Source organism: Heterocephalus glaber, unplaced genomic scaffold (assembly GCF_053883595.1).
Source record: "Heterocephalus glaber isolate CG9 unplaced genomic scaffold, H.glaber_assembly_v1.0 deba00001457, whole genome shotgun sequence".
Classification (NCBI taxonomy): Eukaryota; Metazoa; Chordata; class Mammalia; order Rodentia; family Bathyergidae; genus Heterocephalus; species Heterocephalus glaber.
In genome coordinates, this window is record NW_028258305.1 from 28,013,366 (window position 1) to 28,038,173 (window position 24,808).

General features: G+C 32.8%; 1 protein-coding gene across 6 annotated transcripts in view; it reads right to left on the minus strand.

The window, feature by feature from the left end:
* Positions 1-2,698: 2,698 nt before the first annotated feature.
* Positions 2,699-24,808, minus strand: part of LOC110347954 (uncharacterized) — a 72,578-nt gene continuing 50,468 nt past the window's right edge. For 3 of the 6 annotated variants that reach the window (XR_015452993.1, XM_087216099.1, XM_087216101.1), the window contains one exon: positions 2,699-10,245. Coding sequence is in view for 3 of the 6 variants with exons in the window: in XM_087216099.1 (XP_087072225.1) it covers positions 10,119-10,245 (127 nt within the window). In the remaining 3 variants the exon portion in view is untranslated. Of the gene's footprint in view, positions 10,246-11,588; positions 11,688-14,904; positions 22,238-24,808 lie in introns of those variants that run through there. The other 3 variants (XR_015452992.1, XM_087216100.1, XR_015452994.1) reach the window with 3 other exon arrangements.

Consider the following 24,808-nt stretch of genomic DNA (forward strand, 5'->3'; position numbering starts at 1 on the left):
ACATTTCTACCATAGAATATTTAAAAATTATATCAGAGACACTTGAGGACTTCTAATATAATCTTCATCAATCCCTTTCTTGGCTTTAATAATTCCAAAATTACCTATATATTCAGATTTTCCCATAAACAAACGTTTATTTAATTTTCCATGATAGGTCACTAAAATATTCCACAGGTCTCTTGTGTTTCATAGTCCCAAAGCATGTATTACAGGTTCATTATTTTGCACATGGATGTATTTTAGGAGCTATAATAGATATCTTCTGTTCTAAGTAGGAGGCAAAAATAAAAATGAACCAGCCTAGAACTTTAATTCTTATTGCAGTTCTGGGCCTGACTTTAGTATGTCCAGACTTTTTGAATTCAATTTTGAAAGAAGATGAACCAGATGTAGGAATGTAAAGATGTAAAGAGCATTCTTAAAAGTACTGAAGGCATGGATGACAGACACCATTTGAATATATGGTGATTTGCCAGGCAATTTTCCTTGAATTACTGCATATCTATATACACCCTGTTTTCTACCCTGCTCTGTGCCCCAGATCCTTATGGATTGTCTCATCAGTCTCCTTTCCCTCTAGCTTCCAGTTGGACATCACCAGTGGAAGACACAGTGGTGACTGAGAGAAGAGAGGAGAGCGATATGAGGCTACTTATCCTCCATCCCCCATCTCTCTCCTGGCTGGGATCCAGAGTGGATGTGACTGTGAACTTCTCAGAAGCTACAGTTGGGCTAATTCATCTATATCTTCAGCTGCAACTACAGCTCTTTCTTGACAGACTAGAGAGGGTAAAAATACAAAAATTGACAAGGACCAGATCTCAAGGGGACATAAATGTCATGTTAAGGAACATAAATATTTTCTGAATGTATGGGGATTACTGAAGGATACAGTTTTTTTTAAATAGTAAAATTTAAACAAAGACAAAAAGACAATAATACTGAACAAATGTAGAAGAAAGAGAGCCTGAAAGAAGGAAGGTTATCCAGTAATTCCTTCAAATAACCATGGCAAGCAATGAGGGTCTGAAGTAAGGAAATAATCTCTGGCAAGAGAGGGGCAAATTGAAGAAGTGTTGAATAGGAATGTTCCTCTGTCTATTCACCCTGAATTGATTTACCACTGAAGAAAATGTTCGGGCATCACTCATTTTCACTAATCCAATGGAGTTTTAATATCAATTGATTGATAAAACAAGAAACACTACAGAATTTGTGAAACCAGTTGTCTTTATTTTGTAACAAATCATGAATAAGTTTATAGCATTCTTATTATTACCAAAAATAACTGTCTTATAATCACAACAGTTGTTCTTATTTTCCAGAATAAGTGCTAATTGCATTTGTTTTAAATTGTTAGTACTTATATAATAAGGCTGAGAAATATAAACAAAATAACTCTTTTGGAGTAAAATTTTTAGAAGTAAAACTTGTTAAAAGTTTGCATTTTTATTTCTATTCCTTTTTTTCTTTTTATAAGTTTCTATGCACATACACGCCTATGCATACAGGATAGGTTTTAAGCTATGCATAAATGGCAACATATACATAAATTTGTGAATTACTTTTATCCTCAATAGTTTTTACTGGAACCTCTTCTCCTAAGTACAAATAAATAAATATCATTTTTGCCCCTGTAGAGTAGCCCATATAGGGTTGTATTATAATTTTGTGAAGTTTATCATTTAGGTTATTTTCAAGTTTTTGTTATTCCAAATAAATATATGTTTGCTCACAGTAAAGGCACATCTATTATATAATCTGAACATAGGCATTGCTCAAAAAGTGAGATAAGCATCTTAAATCATGATACTGAAAATTGTCTTCCAAAGAACTGTATTAGCTTTGAAACCATTAATTCTTGATACAAGAGAATGCTATTTTATTGCATTCTGACACTACATATTACTCATTTTCAATAATTTCATGAGGAGAAACCGTGTTCTTCTTATTACTTTATCCATTTATTTGATCATTAATAAGGTTAAGCAGCTTTTCTTTTATTAGTCATTTGAACTTTAATAAAGTTCCTACTTATTTTATTTGTCCATTTTTTCTGTTGAATTGTTTATTTTCTTATTGATTTTAGAAGCTTCTCATTTTTATGTTTTATGTATATAGTAAGTGGTATTCTCTTCTGTTTTTACTGGCATTTCCGTGACACAGAGGTTTTGTGTTTTCATGTGATCCACTCTGAAAAACTTTTTAACTTTTAATTTTTAGTTTTCATAATATGGTTGAAAAATATTCTTTATTTTAACATTATTGTATTAGTCAGCTTGAGATGCCATCACAAGATACCTTAGTCTAGGTGGCTTAAACAACAGAAATTTATTTCTAAATTTGGGAGGTGGAATATCCGAGATCAGGATACTAGAGGAGTTGGTTTCTGGTGAGGACTCTCTCCTAGGTTGCCAATGACCATCTTCTCACTATGTGGTCTTATGGCCTTGCTTTGATCCATATACATGAAGACTAATGTCTGTATCTGTCTGTCTGTCTCTCTCTCTCTCTTGCTCTCTCTCTCTCTCTTTCCTTAAAGCCACCATTCTTATGTTTAGGACCCAGCTTTAAGAACTGAACTACTCTTAATTATCTCCAAAATCTCAGTATCCAAATATGGTCACATTAGGGGATGAGTTTTCAACATAAGAACTTTGGATAGACACAGGACAATTCATAGCAATTACAAAGCGATGTTCTATATGATTTGTATAAAACACTTAGATTTTAATTCATCTGACATGTTATTTTCATATCCATTCAGAATTAGTCTTTCTGAAACAAGGAACTACCTTAGTTTTCCCTGTTGATTTTTTTTGTCAATTTTATTTTTTGAATAACTCATTTTTCTCCAGTAATATAAAATGTCAATATTATTTTATAAGATAATTTCATGGGCACTTGAATTATCCTGGATTTCCTTCTTTTCCATTAATTAATATGTTTCAACACCAAATCCACACTGTCTTGATTCCTGGAACATGATTGTATGCTTTGACATTTATTAATCATCATATGGGTTTTCAAATTTTCTGGGCTATTTTTGTCCAAACTGGTTTTTAAATCAACTTTAGCACGTGCTTGTAAAATTCCATTTAAATAAAAACAGCTGGTTGGAAATTCAAGGTTTTTTTTTTCCACATCCTTTACTAAGTAAGTAGAATTATATTTTATGACTCTTACTCATTTCAGAAAAGACTGCAATTAATGATAGTGAATGATTAGGGAACTGTCTTTCCACCCCTGGCCTCTGTTTCCATCTCATAGATTTGTTTCTCTGTCATCATCTTCCTTCATAGGCTCAACATGATACTCACAGCTTGAAGATTCTATTACATACAGATCTCTGAATGTATCTTTCTGTTCCAGTGGTCCCAAAATTGTCTGAAATATCTTCAAAGTCACATTATATGAATTTTCAAAGATCCCAAAGCCAAAACTTTTTTCTCTGCATGCCCTGGCAACTGGGTACAGGCATGTATCCCAATTCAACCAATGATATATATTTATGCCTGTGATACTGAATAAAAAACAAATGTAGATTATACCTCACTCTATTAGTTGATGGTGGAATCCAGTATCCATTGGCGGCCAGGACAATAATAACCTCCAGTTTCTATATATGTGATTAATACCACTATGTTAAGTACATGAAGTTGTGTGGTATGACAGTTACTGTTTCCAACCAATAGACCATCCCCTGATTTCTGCCTATTTTCTCAGCCCTGTTCTTCAACCTTCCTATTAAGCTACAAAATATGCTTCAAATAAATCTATTTGCTCAATAATGTAGCCATATCAATGTATGAGACTTCAAGCAAGTACCAATACTGACAAAACTTTAAAATTTTAATATATTTCATACATATTTATATCTGCATAGAATGTAAATATCTGGCTATAAATATCATTCACTTAGTAGGAATCACATGGAAAATATGAAGAAATAGAGATTTCTATGTATTTGTTAATGTATATTTATAAATAAAAGCTTTAGAATAAGTTTATTTTCTTTTCTAAATTTAGTTGAACTGTACAAAATTTTTAAAAATATACCATATAGTAGAAGATTTTAGAACTCAAAAATTCCCAAAAGCAATTAGTAAAATCAGTGGAAAACATAAGGAAAACAAATATAGCAGAATTAATAAAATAAATTAGAATAACTGTATACAATCAATAGCAAAATCTATCTTATTAACTTTATCATTGCTGGGACAAATACTCAACACCCAGGAGTTAAAGGAAGAGCAGGGTAGAAAGGACTGGTAGAGGAAAGCTTCTCATATCATGGTGGCCAAGAAGCTGAGAAGTGAGGAGTTGGAGAGAAAGATAACACACATCCAGGTCACATTTCCAATGAACCACCTCTCCTGAGCAGGCCCCACCTTCTAAAAATCATTTAGCTATGAATTCAACAATGGATTAATCCACAGATGAGTGTAATACCACCATAATCAAATCACTTTCCACACCATGAGAATTTGGGGGAACATTTTAGATGTAAATCATAACATAAAGGAATTAACAAAGAAGCATAACATGTCTTAACTGCAGATAATACAACAAAATACCTTTGGTTGGGAGCTTAACCAGCAGATATTTATTTCAGACAGTTATAGAGGCTGGGAAGTTCAAAATTAAGGTGCCACAAGATTCACTTCTAGTTGAGGCCCCTTGTCCAACTTGAAGATAGTCACCTTCTCACTGTATAAATTATAGGGACCAATGCTAAACCTTGAGATAATTATTTTTAGAACAAGGTCCCATAAAGCACAGGAAACAAAACCAACAACAGACAAATGGGATTATATCAAACCAAAATGCTCTGCACAGGAAAAAATTAATCATAAAATTGGGAGAAAATGACAAAGTTAATATCCAGAATGTATAATGAACTTCAAGAGAGCACAATAACAATAATGTGAAATAGGAAAAAAAGGTCTAAAGGAGCAGGGAAAGTGGGAAGGGTAGGGGAAAGGAAAGAAGGGAAAAGAAAAAATATGAGAAAAGGAAAAAATGGAAACAAAATCTTTGTAAATAGGGAAGGGTGGAGGGGCTGAAGCGAGGGCAGGGGAATGGGGAAAAAATAAAAACCAAGATATTCATGTAAAGGTACAAGATCCCAATGATGAATGTAACTGTATTGCATACCTAAAATATACCAATAAACTTAATGGAAAAAATAAAATAAAATAAATTAACCTAATATAAAAACTGACAAAAGAACTAAATAAAATTTCTTTTAAAAAGATGTAATAATGAAAAACAGGCATATAAAAATTGCCCCCAAATCTCTAATCCTCAAGGAAATATAATTCAAAAAAACAAGATATCATCTCACATCAGTAAAAATGGTTATTATCCTAAATACCACAATAAACAAGTGCTGGCAAGGATATGGAGGAAAGGAAATACTTGCACATTTTTGGTCAGAATGTTTATTAATACAGCCATTATGATATGTAGTATAGAGGTTTCTCAAAAAAAAAATAAAGAAAATATGAAATCCAGCAATTCCACTTCTAAGTGTTTATCCAAAGGAAATCAAGCAGTCAAAGGGTATCTGTACTCCCATAATTTTTCCACGGCATTCACAGTAGCCAAGAAGTAGAACCTAAATAAGTGTCCAGCAACTAATAAATAGATAAAGAAAATATATGTGATATATATATAGATATATAAATAGTCATTATATATTGTATAGCTATTATATACTATTATATCTATATCTCAAGAAGCTAAAATAAAGATTTTGTGTTTCTATCATAAAAAAACAACACATGTACAGGAATTAGATATGTTTAACCTGGTTAGAACATTTTATACATATCTTTAATATGTATAATGTTTAGGTATTGGTTAAAAAACATAAATAACTTTTTTAAAATACAGTTTTAAATGTTACATATTTTGATATACATTTAATCATTTCTTTATTATGGGGCATGGAATTATTTCTAATATTTAGACATTTGAAATAAAATTTTGATAAAATTTCTGGATATGAGTATATATCAGCATATCTAATTGATCATTTCTTCAGAAAAATTAATGGAAGGCAAAGAGCTTCGTCAAAGAATATAAATATTTTTAAAATGAAACAAAAACAACAAATTTCTCTCCAGAAACTTAAACCAATTAAAAAGTCCACATGTAATAGATAACATTATGCATTTTACCATATTCTCAACAACACCAGGCTTATATTTATTAATTTGGTACAAAAGAGGGTTTATATTATTGGAATTTTAATTTTTGATAACTAATTATTTGAACATAGTATATGTTTACTTTTCCCACATGAATTGTCTATTTGTATCCTTCACCAACTTTTATACAAGATTTTGGTGCTTTTCATCTCCATTTTTTGGAATTTTTTTCAAAGGTGTTGAATCTATGTCAAAAGTGCTACACACAGTCACTTTGTTTTCTTTTAGGTTTACATGTTTTATGGGTATTATAGATTGTATTTTTGCTTACATTCATTGCTGTGTTCTTTATTTTAAATATTTTCTTTATTATTTTATTAATATTTTAGTTTAAAGTTCATGCATATATTCATTTTAAACATGTTTATGATATTTTTATGTATAACATTTATTTATATATTTTATGCAGATTATATTTACATATATTTTATGGGTTATAATTTTATATGATGCAATATGTGCATTTTCCCTTGATTATTCATTCTGTGGGTTTTCTAATTTTCCTGTACCTAAAGTAGTTTATTTGATATTTTAAATTGTTATGTTTCCTTAAAAGTAAATACACTGATAAATCTGAAATTTATTTTGCCACTTAGAGTAAATAACAGTCATTATCTAGTTTTTCCTCTAAAGTAGTTGATAAATTATTCCAAACTCATTCTCTAAATAATCATGCTTATATTTTTAAAACACATTTCAATTAAAACATATTTTTAATTGAGGCATAGTAATTCTACCTATTCATCGTGTATAGTGTGATATTTCAATGCACGTATACAGTGTGTGACAATCAGATCAGGTTGATTGGCATATCTATCATGTGAGAGAATGTAATTTTTTTTTGTTAAATTCTTTTATTGGTACATTTTAGGTATACAACACAATTACATTTCTCATTGGGAATTGTACCTTTACATAACGCATCTTGGTTCTTCTTTTTTTTCCCCATTCCTAGCCCTCCCTTCACCCCCTCCACCCTTCCCTATTTACAAAGACTTTATTTCCATTTTTTCCATCTCATCATTTTTCCTTTCCCTTCTTTCCTTTCTCCTGCCCCTCCCACTACCCCTACCCCTTTGGACCTTTTCTTCCTATTTTGCATTATCGATTATTCATTCTAATCATTGGTACATTTTAGGTATACAATATAATGACATTCATCATTGGAAATTTGCACCTTTAAATAATCTCTCTTGGTTCTTCTTTTTCACCCTTGCCCAGCCCTCCCTTCAACCCCTCCATTCCTCCCTATTTACAAAGTGGGAGGGATAGGAGAAAGGACTGAAGGGAATGGGATTAATATGAGAAAATGGAAAAGTAGGAATAGAATGTAGTATTTTTTAGGGTGACAATGTTAGCAGTTGGTTCTTTTTTTTAAGTTACTAGAATTTCTCCACCATTGTCAATTACATAAAACATTACCTGAACATTCATTGTATTTCATTGTAAAATGGGGTCAATTTTAACTCAAAAATCTATTTTTTTTTCTAAAATATATTTAGTTACTCTCTAACCTTTAGGTGAATTATGGAATAGTCTGTGAAGTCTCACCAAACAAAATAAAACAGCCATCCAGATATCTGTCAAATTTCTTAGACTATAACAACTTATAATTTATTGTAATCACTTATAAAACTTTACTCATGTCTCAAGTATTCACTTTTTTTAACAATAAGGTGTATTTCTTTTTGGTGTATTCTTTTGTAATTCTGAAAATGTTTAAAAAATTGTATTGTGTATGTCAAGCACATTTTTTGAAGCTCTTCTAATGCTAGTTATAATTATTTTCATTCTTTCTAGAAAGGTAACATATTTTTAAATACATTTCTAAAATTATATCACTGATGAAAAGTTATGATACATAAAAAATAAAGTGACATTTAAATCTTTTTAAAACTTTGTTTAAAACCGATTCTTTTCCTTAGGTAGATAATCATACCAACTGCAAAGAATTGAAAACATTTATCTCTTTGAAAATAAATTTATATTCTATATTTAGGGGCTATATTTTTGTGCTTACAAATATCATATTGATGAAATGTGTGAATCTTGAATTAACTTTGAGATGAACACTCTACCAGATGTTCAAGTGAGAAGTGTTTCAATTTGTATTGTGGAAGATATCATAAATTTCAGTTAAAAATTAGATTTATTATAAACAGATACAGGTGATCTGGAAATCCTAGGATTAAAAATACTATATTTTACTATAGATTTATAGATAATTTCTATTATATTCCCCTACTATCTGTATCTCCTCTATAAAGTTTTTATCTAAGGAATGTAATCTAAGTCACAAATGTCATCTCTGTTTACAAAGGAATAGAAAATAAAACAATATAACAATAATTCTGTTCATACTTTGAACATTAATTAAAGACAAGAGTCCTCAATTTTAAAATATTAGCCATTTAGGTGTTGAAAACCTTAGATTTGTGAACTAAAATATAAAGCCAGCAAATTTCAATTGCAGTTATAAAAGGCAACTGCCATTTCATTTAGTAATAAAGAGAAAAAAATTGTAAACAAAAAGAAGCTTTTTTTTCTGTTTTTTAGTACACATTGGCTTCATCAAGAATTTTCAGTGATTTTAGGTTAGTTACATTATTGTGTCACCTAAATGAAAAAATTTTTAAAAGTAATAATGAGGGCTGGGGATTTAGCTCAGTGGCAGTGTGCCTTGCAAGTGCAAGGTCCTGAGTTAAATCCCCATACCAAAACAAACAAACAAATAAAAGTAATAATGATAAAGATAACAACCAGCACTGACTTAGTTGCTTAATTTGTAACCCTGAGAGACACATGTTGTTACTAACTTCATTTTACAGAGGGGGAAACTGAGGCACGGGCAATTTTAAAAACTATTTAAGTCCTAAGATTTGGTCAGAGGAGGAAGCAGGATGTTAGGCCCAGGAAACCATATTTCAGAGGCTGGTTTGTTTTTTGCTTTTTCAGTACTGAGAATGGGTCCCAAGGCCTTCACCCTGAGCTACATCCCCAACCATATTTTTTAATGTTTGCATTTTGAGATAAGTCCCTAAGTCCCTGAATTGTTCAGACTGCTCTCAAACTTGTGATTCTCCTTACTTAGCTTCCCAGAGTCCTGGGATTACAGGTATACACCACTTTTGATTTTATATTTTGTACCATTTTTATACAAATCTGAAAGTGAAAATGTGTTAAAAATGAAAAGTGTCCAATTACTGATACATTATTGACAGAAAGCTAGTTACATTATGTTGATAAACATAAAATGATACATTCATCAATCATTTTATAGATAAAATTCTTTCAATAATTCTTTTTATTTCTAGTGTATAAAATGAGTACAACCTTCCCCCCTATTTCATTTTATAGTTAAAGAATGTAAAACTGTTGGCAGCTTCAGCTGACTCTTTTATTGGGCATCATAATTTTTACTGTAAATCCTCCCACTGCAGGTGCTGATATAACCGTAAGTTCAAAGCAAGTTGTACTTTAAAAATTTCTAAATTACATTTTTAATTAAAAAGTGTAAATATTTTAGCCTAAACATTTTCACAAGTGCTATTTTTTTTACCTCCACTCTGGGTAGCTTTTCACAAACATATTTATAAGTGAAAACTCATTAAATTATTTTTATTTATCTCCAGTTGGTTTGGGTACTTTTTCAAATGAAAGTCCCAGAGAACAAGACCTATGCTAATCAAAAGAAGGCCGGGGATGCACTCCACGCCAACCCCAGCCTGGACACCAGAGAGCATTCCCTCCACCAGAGCTCAGAGCCCATTGGTGGGCCTCTTCTGTGAGGGGGAGGCGCACCTCCTCGTGCTGGTGTGATCCAAAAGAAACAAAGTGGAGTCAGGGGTCCAGAGCCTAGGAATGAAAGATGAGAAGAGGATGTGATACTTGAGCCCAGATTTAAAGAATGCTCTCAGGGCAGAGGTCAGGTGTCCTGGAGTAGAGGAAGATTGCAGAGAAGGCACCAAGGTGAGTCAGGGTGTGGCGACTTGCAGAAGGGTGGGGACACCAGCCACTGGGATCCAACCTAAATGGAAGAGTAAACAGGTGTAATACAGAAAAGAAGGAAGCTAGTGGAAGTAGTAGCTAAGCTGCCGCCCCAGTCCTGGGGCTGCTCCCAACACAGGTCTGGAGACACTGTCATTCTGTGACACACACAAACTTTCAAGGGAAGAAGGCAGGAGAGTGGCCACCACTGGCACTCACTCCCGCCGCCACCACCCTCAGGATCAGCAGGGCCCAGTGGTTCTCCATGCAGAAGTTGGAGATAATAATAGGGGAGAGCCTTCCTGTTCATGGATCTGCAGGAGTGGCAAAATAGACTGAAAATTGGAAGGCTGGGGCTGGGGCAGAAGTGAAGACTGCTCTGAGGGAACTACAAGCCAGAGGGAGATAGAGTGACTGGTTTGGGGCTAGAGAAGGTGAGTGATGGGAGCAGGGAGAGATGGATAGAAAATTCTTGGCTCCTCCTTCGGAATCCCTGGTACTGGGCACAGTGGGGCCAGAAACTGAGGTCTGTGGCAGCTGGGAACCGCCGCAGGCACTAGCAGTGTGGAGAAGCACCTCCTCTCCCTCCTTGGGTGGCGCTGAAATGGAAAGAGGAGGATGGCATGGAGCTTCCTGCAAAGCCCTGGCTGGGAAGCCAGGTTGAGACCCCTCCTGGGACCAGCATAGACACCTTGCCATCAACCCTGAGAACTCTAGAGGCTCCCACACAGTCCTCCAAAGACAGAGGCAGCAAAAACTGTGCTGGGATATTTATTCCAATCAATGAAACAGGACAGTTGCCCTTTTTTTCTCTTTATCTTTCCATGTCTTCCTCCTTTTTCTTATGTTTTGCCTTTTTGCACTTTTATCAGTTTCGTATGACAGGAGTCGGACTTTTGATACATATATATTGGGTATAGCTGTGTTAGATTTATGCTTTCACTCCATAATATCCTTGGATTGTCATGTTGTGCCACAAAAATTGTTGCTCCTTAGGAATGTCTGAATTTGTTTGACTGATCAACAACTGGACACAATCTTCTTTTCTCCTTTCTTAATTCTTATTTATAATCCTTTCTCCTTTACCTCCCTTCACATTTCTGCTTCTGTCTCTCCTTTCTCCCCCTTCTTTTCTTCTTTTTATTATAGTATTGTTATTTGATTTATTCTATTTTTATTTTTTTCTTTCTATCTCTTCTTCTTTTTCTATATACTATTTGAAACCCTTATTATCATAAAGGATAAGTTTTTTTCTAGCCCACTATATCATTCTGTCTTTTTCTAATTTAGTGAAATAGTAGAGAACTATTTTAATCAATTTTTTAAGTATCAGACAATCTATGGTTAACTCCATAAGTATCAGGGGTAGTGGTAGTAACTTACCTTTCTCAAAGAAGTTCTAGGGGCTGAACCTGAAGACTGAATAGAAACTCTTACATGGAGACAAACCCACAACCCAGGGCACAGAACAAAAGAAAGCCACTACAAAAAAATAGACAAGGACTTTAAAATTTGATAGTTAAAATGATTAATGAGAAAAAAGAGACAATTAGGCAGCTGAATAAATTAATTAGCAGAATGATCAGTGAGCTGAAAGAAAATACAAATAAGCAGCTTCCTTGAATTAAGGAAGACAATGCAGGATATGAAAGACCACTTCAATAAACAGAAGTTCTGAAAAAGAACCAAACAGAAATCCTTGAAATGAAAATCTCAATGTCAAATAAAAAACTTAAAGTCTAGGCAATAGAAAAGATGACTAAGAAGAAAAAAGTGTAAGGAGTTGAAGACGTGGTGGAAATGCTAGAACAATCAAACAAGACAAAAGAAAAAAGAATAAGAACCCTTGAAAAGACTTTCTGGGTAAATCTAATAGAAATAACTTAAGACTTGTTGACCAAGAAGAAGACACTGAAATACAGGCTAATGGTTTAAAATTCTATTCACTGAAATTACTGCAGAAAGTTTCCAAGCACTGGGAAATAAAATGGATATCTACATAAAAGAGGTATTTAGAATCCCAAATAGACAAGACCAGGAAAGTACCTCTCCACATAGTCAAATGCCAGAAATTCTGGGCAAAAAAAAAAAAAAAAAAACTATTAAAAGATATTGGAAGTACTACATCATACTTATGGAACCAATCCTATTAGAATAATAGCAAATGTCTTAATAGAAATTTTAAAAGCCAGGAAGGCTTAGAATGAAGTTTTGTAAGTATTGAAAGAAAATAATCACCACTCTTTATTACTATATCCTATAAAGCTATTCTTCAAAAGTGAAGGAAAAATAATGATTTTCCATGAGAAGTATAAACTAGAGAAATTCATAACCATCAAGCACCATTGTAGAAAATCCTTAAGGGACTTATAAACATAGAACAAGAAGACAAGTGCAATACAAAGGGAAAAAGTGAATTTCACTGGTAGAGAAAATCAACGCACAACAGAAGTGAATCAAACACCCTAAAAATGACAAAATGACAGTAATTAGTACACTCATTTTAATAATAATAGTTCATGTAAACGGTCTTAATTCTCTAATTAAATGACACAGATTGCCAGATTTGGTAGAAAAACAAGACACATCTATATATTGTCTGCAAGAAACACACCCCATCTGCAATGACATACATGGACAAATGTAAAATGAAACTCCAAGCAACTGGAACCTGAAAGGAAGCAGAATCAGCTATACTTTTGTCTAAAAAGACAGACTTCAAACCAAAACTAGTCAGTAGAGTCAAAACAGGTCACTCATAATGTTAAAAGGAAAAATCTACCAGAAAGAGATAACAATAATAAATATATATGACCCAAACATTGGCACATCTAATTTCATGAAACACTATCTGACATAAAAATACAGGTAGACCTCAATTCAGTCATAGTGGGGACTTCAATATCTTCACAATCATAAATATGTTGGTTAGCTAGATAAAATAAACAACAAAGAAACATCATAATTAAACTACCCTATAGATCAAATTGACTTATCTGCTATCTGTAAAGTGTTTCATGCAACATCAGCAGAATATACTTTCTTTTCAGTATTCCATTGGAATTTATCCAAAATGGACCATAGTTTTGGTTATAAAGCAAGTCTTAACATATACAAATACAACTGAAATAATTTTATGCATACTATCAGATCACAATAGAATGAAAATTGATCAATAGCAAAAGAAGCCACAGAAACTAGAAAACATATGGAGACAAATAATGTATTCTTAGTGATCAATGGGTCACTGAAAACATAAGGGGAGAAATTTTTTTAAATTCCTGGAATCAAATAACAATGGAAACAATATATATCGAAATCTCTGAAATACAATGAAAGTGTATCCAAGAGGGAATTTAATAACCATGAGTGCTTATATTAGAAAAACAAAGTAAACCCAAGTAAATAACCAAAGGAAAACTTCAGACCAATATTCTTCATAGACATCAATGGAAAATCTTCAATAAGATCTTCGCTAACAGAATTCAACAATACATTAAGAAAATCATACATTAAAACCAAATTGGTTTCATTTTAAGAGTATAAAAATCAACACACATAAATCAATAAATATAATACACTGCATAAATAGAATCAAGGATAAAAACCACATGATCATCCCAGTAGGTGTTGAAAAAGCCTCTGACAAAATTCAACACCCTTCATGAGAAAAACCTTGATGAAAAATGGACACTGAAGCATCTTATCTCAAAATAATAAAAGCAATATATGACATACTCATAGCTAATATCATAACAAATGGTTAAAAGACCAGAGTAATTCCTTTTAATGTTAGGAACAAGATAAGGGTTTACAGTCTCACCACTACTTTTCAATATAGTACCCAAAACTTTACCCAGAGTAATCAGGCAAATGAAAGAAGTAAAATGAATATGATTAGGGACAGAGGCAAATTATACCTATTTGCAGATGACATAATACTTTGTATAGAAGTAAGAAACTACCAGAAGATTTTAAAACTGATAACTGAATCTAGTAAAGTGCCAGAATACAAAATAAACATACAAAAATGTTGACTGTGTCCTATACACTGTAATGAGCCAACTGAGAAGGAAATCAATTCCATACACAGTAGCTTCTAAAAAACTGAAATGCCTAAAAATAATGTGAGCAGCCCCAAAGTACAAAATGTCAAAGAAAGAAATTGCAGAAGACATTAGAAAATGAGGACATTTCTTGTTCATGATTAGAAGAATTAATGTTGTAAAAATAGCCATTTTGTCAAAAGTGATATACAGATTAAATGCAATCCATATTAAATTTTAAAGTACAAACAACATTATTTCCAGATTAGAACAAATAATCCTAATTTTCAAATGCAATCAGAAAAGACCTATTGCAACCCTGCAACCAAAGAGGCGGAGTGTCACTATACTGGACTTCAAGCTGTACTGTAAAACCAAACTCAAAAACAAAAGCAGAAATGTTTTTTAAAACAGAAGACACAGAAACAAACCCATGAACTAACAGCTATCTGATTTTTTCACCAAGTGGGCAAAAACATACTGCAAAAACTACAGTCTCTTTAACAAAATTTGTTGGAAAAACTGGATATCCACATGCATAAAATTAAAGCTAGATTCCCATCTCTTATCTTGTACTAAAATCAAATAAAAATGGATCAAAGACCTAGATTTAAAACAAGAAACATTAAAACTCCTGGAAGACAACATAATGGAAACTCTTGAAGACATAGGAACAGGCACTGACTTCCTGAACAGAACTCCAGAGGCACAGGAAATCATATCAAGAATCAAAAAAATTAGACTATATCAAATAAAAAGCTTCTGCATATCAAAGGAAACAATTAACAGAGTAAAGAGACAACCTATTAAATGTGAGAAAATCTTTGCTAGCAATTCTTTGGATAGAGGATTGATATCTAGAATATATAAAGAACTAAGAAAATCCCCATATATCAATTAACCCAGTAAAAAGTGGGTAACTGAATTGAATATATGCTTCTCCAAAAAAAGAAGTTTAAATTATCAACAACATATGAAAAAATATTCAACAATTCTAGCCATCAGATAAAAACTAAACAAATAAACAAAAAAGCCAACTATGAATCCTGGCAAGAATGCAGGGAAAATGGAACCCTCCTACATTGTTGATGGGAATGGAAACTAATATAATTACTGTGCAGATAAGTGTGGAGGGTCCTCAAAAGACTACATTTGTACATGATATATCTTGGTTCTAGCTACAAATTCCCAATGATGAATATGATTGTAATGTATGCCTAAAATGTACCAATAAACTTAATGAATAAAAAAAGACCAGATTTGGAAATATTTTTTCACCCATTTATACCACTCCTGGGCATTTTCCCAAAAGAATTAAAGACTGCATAGCATAGTCATACACTCATACTTGTGTTTATAACAGCACAATTCATAATAGCTAAACTGTGAAAACACACTAGTTGCTCATCAACAGAAGAATGGATAAGGAAAATGTTGTATATATTCACAATGGAATATTACCCAGCCATACAGAAAAGTGTTGTTTGCAGGAAAATAAATGCAACTGAAAACCATCATGTAAAGTAAAATGAGCCAAACTCAGAAAGTTAAAAACTACATGTTTTCTTCTTTATGATAAACTTAAAATATAGGTAAGTAAATTAAAAATTAGCTAATTATATTAAATACAGTAGAGATAACAGAAAACCAGACTTTTGGAGACAAGTCAGGATCAGTAGGAATGGAAATAAAAGAGAGAGGGGTAATGGGATTGAAACTGATTAGTACCAACTTCTGAAAACAATTAATATTGTTAATATTAGGATGCACTAATAAAGTAAAAGGCAAACCAATCAGTATCTATGAGCTTGATTTGAACATTCTTTCACAAATCAAGATATCAAAAAGTATAGTTTAAAAATTTAAGCATTAAATCTCACACACTATTTGCTTCCTGTACTTAATTTGTTCCATTTATCATTACTTTTGTGGGTACTTATTTCAGTATGTTTCTGCTTGCTTTATTTTCAAAAAGCAAAATTCACTAAATCTTCACAATCTAAAATTTTCTGACATTCTATTTTTTGAATCCTTTATTTAAATATTTCTTAACTAATTTCAAAACAGATTCAACCAAAATTTAGAAGTTTCTTTTTCAAAACTTAAGAATAGCATGTAGGATATCTGTCAAATTGAACCTTTACTAAAATAACTTCCAAAACCTTACTTTGACTATACGAATTAGATTAAAAATTGAGTCATTATCAGAATAGAAAAGTTAACTAATACTGTACATGGTTTAAAGGGCAAGATATGAAGGGTTTTTTTAAATTTTTTCTCACTTATGTTATTAATTTTTCCCACTTATGATGTTTTATTCCAAAAGGCTAGGAACCTGACAATAACCTGAAAATAGCTCAGTTTCCCCCCACAAAACCTAACTTTCTTTGATATGATTCTGTTTCTCTTATTGGTGTATGTTAGCACCCCTCTTATTATTGTGGAGCAGTTATGGCTGAACTTTAGCAAATAACCTAAACTAGCCCATGAGGCTGCTTTGATTCAGATCACTTAGAAATACTTGGCTTGAAAATGGCATTCTTCATAGATTCTAGCCTAGCTCCCTGATGTCCCATGCAGTTATCAAACTTGACTTTGTCTCCCCTCCTTACCACAGAGACCTCCTAAGGACAGAAACAACACCAGAAAATAGACATCTCTTAAGCAAAGATTTTTGCTAGCTATGAACATCCTCAATACCTTATAGAGAAAAGATAATTCTCAAGTACATCAGGTGTATCAACTTTACATATTACCAAATATTAATAGCATATAGCTCAAGTTTCTCAAAGTATGTTCAGTGTCTACCTCATCTGTACCATATAGCAGCACCTAAAATGTCACTAGTATGCCATAAACGTAATATACATTTGGAGACAATATAGAAAAAAGAACATAAACTATCTCCTTAATATTCTTCTATGAATAAGTTGCTGAAATGGTAATATTTTGGATACATTAGGTTAAATAAAATATAAATTCAATTTAAATTATTTTTATACCTGTATTTTTAAAAATCTAGTTTCAAAAAGATTCAAAGTTACTTCTGTGGCTAACACTTTCTGTAGAAAGTCCAGATCCTGCTTCTCAACTTGAAGCTTTGTTCTTTCCATTGCACTGGCTACAGATTTATGCTTCAAAACTTAGCAGATATTCTCAGTGCAGTACATTAACCAAGCAATTGTGCTTTACAATTATTCTCCCTCTTCAACTCTCTTTCCACAATACCTTATAGAACAAATGTTCTGATATTCCATTAAAAAATAGTTAAATAGTTCATACATCACTTCTCTGAAAAAGCATTTCTGTTCCCCAAGACACTTATTTGTATTAATATTCAACTTTATTACTATGTTTACTATAGAATTTGTGACACTATACTGTAATTTACCTATAAATTCCTTTACGTCAGGGAACATGATATATTTTTTACATGATACAAAATTTTCAAGAAGTATTTTATGAACAAAATAAAATAATATTCTATATCCTTTTAATTTGAATTAATTCATATCAGCACATATTCTACCAACATAAAAATGAAGAATTATTGAGAAGCTACCGATACTGAAGTGACCAAACTACCTTAAAGAAACTAGAAAACAAATTGCTTATGACTATGTACTATTATATAGTCATCATAAACTGTAGTTGCATTTACATAAAAATCAAAACAACTTCTCATCCTAGCAGTTTTTTTGAAAGTTCAATCCCTAGTACCAAAAAAAAAAACTTGTTTGAAATTTAGTAACTGTTAACACATGAATATTAACTATCTAGATGAAAAAAATGAGTACTTACGATGTAAATGAAATAATCTATATATATGAGCAGTCGTTCAATTTTCACAACATATTGTCATGTCAACTTCAGAAAAAAAGAGAACTTGGGCCTATTTACATCACTCTAAGTTATCCATTAATAGAGTGACAGGTATCTAAGACTGAACACAAGTCTTGACTCAATAGTCCTTGGAGGTAAATTGCAGTATGTGTAACCCAATGGATTTAAAAAGCAGCAAAAATTGAATACTTTGCCACATCCAGATAAATAGATCTATTTTCATCCTCTGATCTAGATCCTTTGTCTTCAGGTTGACTAATGTTTTTACAGGTATTACAAACATTGCTGGGTCAACCCTTTGTAAGGAGGATGAAAAGGAATTCAGAAAATTCCCAAAATACATTTTCTATGAGAATATCAGGTCAGAATACAAACAGGCAGCTTGGCAGAAAGAAAAGAGGGACAGCACCTTTAAAACCAGCACAGTGCTCATAAGGTAACTCTCTGCTTTGTGCCGAACCAAAAGTTTAAAACCGTAGCTTAGGATAAAATTTCTTCTCCATGTCATCATGCTATTTTCAGTCTCCATTTAGGATGCCGGGAATACTGAATAATTTCCTCACTGAGCTTTCTTTTCTTCTCTTTCCCAAGCCATCTAAAAACATTCCCAGATTAATATTCATAAACTGCTTAATATAAACCAATGTCTATGTGGAGGGTTGGCAAATTCTATGTTGTGCTGGACATGGCCAGGGCAGCAGTGGACTTGAAATGACTGCATCTGGAAAGCCCTTAGAGATTCAGCACTAGCTCTAGAAGAGAGTTCCCAGTCCGCTTGCCCTCCTGGCTTCTACAATTGGCCTTTACTTCTTCCCTGCATTCCCTGACAGTTCAATCCCTCCCCCCCCTTTTGTTTTATGATCTATCTCTGCCACTTTTACTTCAGTGTGTATGGCAAGGTTCACTGAAAAGGGAGCCTTTTGTTTTGGCTTTAATTGATCTATGGAGTCCCTTCTCTCCAAGTTTTTAAGGGCACTTGGTCTTCAGGAAGGACACAAGGTAGTCCTCCTGGGCCAGGAGCTGTCATGACTCTGTTCCCATACATTTGGATAATCTGTTGTACTTGGACCAGATTAATGAGATATTATAAGAGTCTTGTAGTCTCTGGGTCTACTATCATATCAGAAGATAGAAATGGCCTCCCATATAACATCTCAAATGGACTCAAACTTAGCCTAGTTTTGAGCATGTTATAAATTCTCATGAGTGCTATTGGCCATAATTAGAGCTGGGATTCAGACGTCTCTTGGCAAAGTTTTTCCATACCTCGCTTTAGGGACTAGTTAGCTCTCTCTACCTTTACAGGAGATTGAGGCTGCCAGATGGAGTGGAGGTGTACATGTACTTACACCTGCTGCTCCGTGGATACTAATCCACGCAGCCTTCCAATCCTGTCTTCTACATTCCTATTACACGGCATTTTTTCATACCATCATTCCTATATCATGTCAGCTTAATCTGTTCTCCAGCCCATTTTTTCTTACAAATGCAAATTCATGTTCACCATTTCCCTGACCATTTCAGCCAGACATAGAACTTTTCTGCTCTTTCTCTAAACACTGGGCCACTTTACTATTATTATTGACATTTGCTTTCTCTTCTCAAATGAACTGTTGGTTCATACAAGGCCACTTTAATATATTATATGAGACATAATTTAGGCCTGTAAATATTCTCTGAGCATAAAATATCTTTATTCTATTAATAAAACACATTATTAATTGGTTGTTCTCAAACTATCAGTTATAAATTGTATTCTATTGTAGGACTGTGACATTTGCTATTCACACTTGAATGAATGCCAGTACAGAACAAATTGAGTGTCTAGCAACAACAAACACAAGAGGTCTTTGTAAAAACAAAATTTAAACTAGAAAAAAAATTGTTATAGAATCAAATGAAAATTATTTCTTCTAATGCATTTTTCTGTACTTTTAAACTATTTACACTGGATCTTCATTTTATCAGTTTACTTTTACATATTCAATTTTAATATGAATTGTTTCTTCATGCAATAACTAGATTTGGTAGAAGCCTCTGAAGATGAAAATCTAGTACAGTAAAAGACTTAAATATCATTTCTAATTACTTTAATATTGTTCAAATATGACGTGATACACTGGTACACCTTTTTCTAAGTAACTATAAATTCCCAAAGAGTTGGCTATAGTGGATCTCTGATTTCCTTGCTGGATTAACACTCAGGATAGGCACCCAGGAAAGCTTTCTTATGAAATGAATTAAAAATGCTAGTGGCAAATATGATGATCACATAACAAGGACAAATAAAATATTTATGTCAAATAGAACATACCAAAAGAACAAAGCATAATTATTTAGAGAAAATATATTGTTAGAAAAGAGAATATAAAAACAAATGTTAACATATGCTATATGTTTGGGAAATGTTTAAAATATATAATATTATCTATCAGAGAAATAAGGAACAAGAATTATTCTTTCAAAATGTCATTTCTGAAGCTACATTCCATTGTTAAAAAGTTAAAAACCTTCCATATGCTAAATAGCATAATTGTTTCCATTTTGAAGAAGAATATTGGTGAAATATACAATAACTTTAAAGCATTTGATTTTCTGGACACTAAAACAGGAGAAGACCCAAATTAATCAGGGGTAAAATCAATTTTATCATTCTACAATTTTTCTTTTAGAACCTAAGCCAGTTAATTATTAACAATTTGATTAAATGAATGGAGTTAAAGGATATATTTGAAACTTAAATCTAATGTTTATCTCATTTTTTGAAATTTTGAGCAGAAAATTATTACTGAACTTAATTACGATGATGAAAAAATTCATGGTGTACTCTTAAGTTTCTATTGACTATATTGTTTTAGTGGCAAAATTCATAACAAAATGGTAGGAACACACGTTATATTCTTTTTGGGGGGGATCAAACTCAGGTCCTTGCGCTTGCGGGGCAGGCAGTGGAACCACTGAGCTAAATCCCCAGCCCCACATGTTAACATTCTTTATACCCAAATATAAAGATGCTCCGTGCACCTATCTAGCAGCACAGAAGGGAATGATGCAGTCAAAGCAACTAATGAATTATTGTTGTATTATGTGCCTTAAAGATTACTTAAGCCTACCAAAATGCTAACTGCTTGCAACTGATCGAAGATTAGTCCAGAATATTATATTAGAATTCTTTTATCATTCTGATTGCATAGTAGCAAGTCATGGCATAACTTCTCATGAGAAAACAGAGAACTGATTTTGGCATTTAGTCTCCCACTGGTCTGTACTGATAAATGGTAAATATATTGGTAACTGATAAACTAGTTATAGTCTGGATTCCTTTCAGGGAAGATAAGATTGTCTGAACCAGAGTGAAACTTTAAAACTGCATCATTAAAAGGAAGGTAATACAAGGCAGCATGACAGAATGAAGCAAATAAAACATTTTAAAAGCAAGAAAGTAAAACCACAAAAAATTAGCAAATTAAGATATTTTTACATTAGAAAAATCTAGATGAAGATTTATTATAGTTTCATGTTAGTTCAAACTCATTTAAAATATGAGGGAATCTTTCTTAATTTGGAAAAGATAAAATGCCAAAATGGTTTAAAGAATTGAACTAAATAGATACTAAGGCAAATGGAAGAGAAATTTGAAGTGGTTCAAGGTCTTGCATTTTAAAGTACAAGGATATAACTTCTCCTGACACCATTTTATGCTTGTATCTAACAGCTCTCATTCAGAACCAGAGTACAGAATCTGTAGTCATCTACTTTAAGCCTCTCCGTCTTATATAAGCCTTTGAATGATTTGTATACCATAGTAAACATAATTTCTTTCCCTGTGTATTTTTCAAAGATGATACTTCATTAGATTTCTGAATATAAGATTATCTACAACCATAAAAAAAAATGCAATCACGGTTTCCTTTTAACACTAAACCTGGAGAAGCTTTTCAAAGCCCCAGAGGGTTAAGAGAAAGGAGGAGCCATTACAATTCAGTGGCCACCTGCAGTGCTTTTCAAGGACACAGTCCTGTTTAAACACAGAGCTCCTATTTGAGGAAAAGCAAAACTATGTCTAAGAAATGCAATCAGTATTTTCATTTACTTCAAATTAAAACATTCTCTGGCGTCCATTTTTGTTTATAGTGTTTCTTTCTAGAAAAAATGGAAAGCAAGAGTGAAAAACCTAATACACATTTCTTTTAAACTTTCATCCATAGTGTTACTTTAGACCACCAAATTCTCCATCACTTTCATTGCAATGATTTACTCTCTGTATTTATTGTCTTACCATGGTGTCTGAGACAGCCAGAGTAGAAAACCCTTGGTGCTATATTTTGTTTACTATCTTCCAATCACTGTATTTATCACTTAATCATCTACGACTTCCACTTCCAGTGTCAAAACTGACCTGATCTGCTATAGCTTTCTCAATTTCTCTTCTCTTCCATGATTTGTCTAATACATATCAGATCAATTTAAACATATTAACTACACACATTATCTTATTTCAATTGCAAAGTTTTTTTCCTCAGAGATTAACCTAAGAATTTATTAGTGAGGCAAATAGAACTTTTAATGTAGTGAAAGACCCATGTCTTCTTAATTTATCCAGAAATAACAAAAGTATTTTTGTCACATTAGTCAGATGTAAAACGTAAATTGGATTTCTACAATGATGGCCAATCGTGATTTTTATTTGATTAGCACATGAACAGATTGAATTTAAGTATGTTCCCTGGGTTTGTAAAAGATCTAAGAGAAGAGTACATGTTGTAGTTTATATCTAGATGTCCCCCAAAGCCTCAGGTGCTCATCTGTGGTGCTTTTGGGTGGTGATTGGATCAGTGGATTAATCCATTGATGATTTTATAGCTAAATGTGGTGTTGGAAGGTGAAGCCTGTTTGGAATAGTCAGGTGACTAAGAGTGTAGCCTAGAAGGGTCTACCTCCCTCCTCCTACCTTGAGCCCTCTTGGCTTCTCACTGCCATGCCATTAGAGGTTTCTTCTCTGCCATGTTGCCCTGCCTTGGAACCAGCCAACTATGCACTGAAACTTTCATGAACTGTGAACCAAAATAACTGTTTCTTTCTTTGATTTGTAGATGTCAGGTATTGCATCTCAGTGACAAGAAAACAATTAACAAGTACATATTAAATTGCTTTTGCATCATAAAAATATACTTTACAGATCTATCAATTTGGTCTTCACCAACATAACATTTTTTGAGTTTACTTTGGCCAATTGCCAGTTCCATGTTATTTAAATGATTTATACTTAAAATGCTTAAAATGAGTTGTATAAAAAGCCTACCTGGTAAACTTTCTTTTTAAAAAATAATTTTAAAAAAATCCTACATTTATCTTGAGCCTGTATTTATTCTTATATAAATTTGACTGGAGGTATAGTTCATGTTACTAATTGGGTTTTTTTTATTTGCTTTGGTCCCTTTAAGTCCCAGATATTTTTAGTGTCCATAATCATTTGAGACCATAAGTGCACAGATCAAGGGTAACAACAGAATTTACTATTTTGCCTTTTGACCATATGGCCTGATAAAGTTTGTGGGCCCTTTATGATATCTATTAAAACAGAATTTTAGGATTGAAATAAAAAATCAGTATCTTTTGAAGATTCCTGGATGTCTTGACATGGATGTTTCTGCCCTCTGCAGCTGATAGGCACACACTTGTAAACTACAAATTTTCCTCTCACCTAGCAATCTTGCTTAAGTTTCCTAGAATGACTTTTCCTTTCTTTATCTACCTCAACTTATCTTTTCCCACACTAAACCTTCAAGAAATGAACTTTTCTACTCTCTGATATGTCTTTTCTCTACTCTGTAAAAATGATGGTGCTTACTTTTTAATATTTTGCTTCTATTCTTTACATTGAAAAGGGAGTGTAATTTTGTTCCATGTCCCCTACCCAATCATAAAGAAAATAGTTCTCATCTGAGGCAAGACCATCTTTGGAGATGAGCTCCAGGCCTCATCATCTCGTGGTCTTGAATCATGCCATCTTGACTCTAGAGTTTAATAATTATATTATGACCCAATTTCCAGACAAACATTTAGCAAGCACATCCTAGGTGATTCTTATGTGTCAGGCTTTCTGTGTGCTCTGGGAAAACTTCAAGGAATAGGTCAAAGACCACTTGTTCCAGTGTCCTACTTGGGAAGACAGGCAACCAAACACATGGCACCATATTACCCAAGTGGTACAATGGAAATGACAACAGAGTGCTGTGGACATAAATGCTATTTATCTTTAGATGGCCCACAAGCCAGTTTTACATCTCTTTAAGACCTGCTATTAAAGAGAGCACCTGTCAATAATTTGATATAAAGTTGCTGAAAAAGACTAACTGTACCATATTTTACGTGTCTTGCATCTCCTCTTCCTTGACTGTATTTGATTTTGACCACAGTCCTTTCACTCAGTGTCCCTTAACTTTGACTTGGATGTCATACCATAAATGAAGAGATGAAGTACTTTCTCTAAAAATAATAATAATAATGGAGGAAAGAATGGAGGTAGAAGATGGAATGCTTATGTTTACAAATAAATATTTTAGATTTATAATTCAATTTAAAAATAAAAAATAATTCATTTTGGGCTCAGATTCACAGCTGTGTGCCCACCTATATATGTTTGAGCTTTCAAGGATCCATTACCAAGGGAGAAAAATAGAACTGTCCTTAGCAGTTACCTTCTCCCTCATC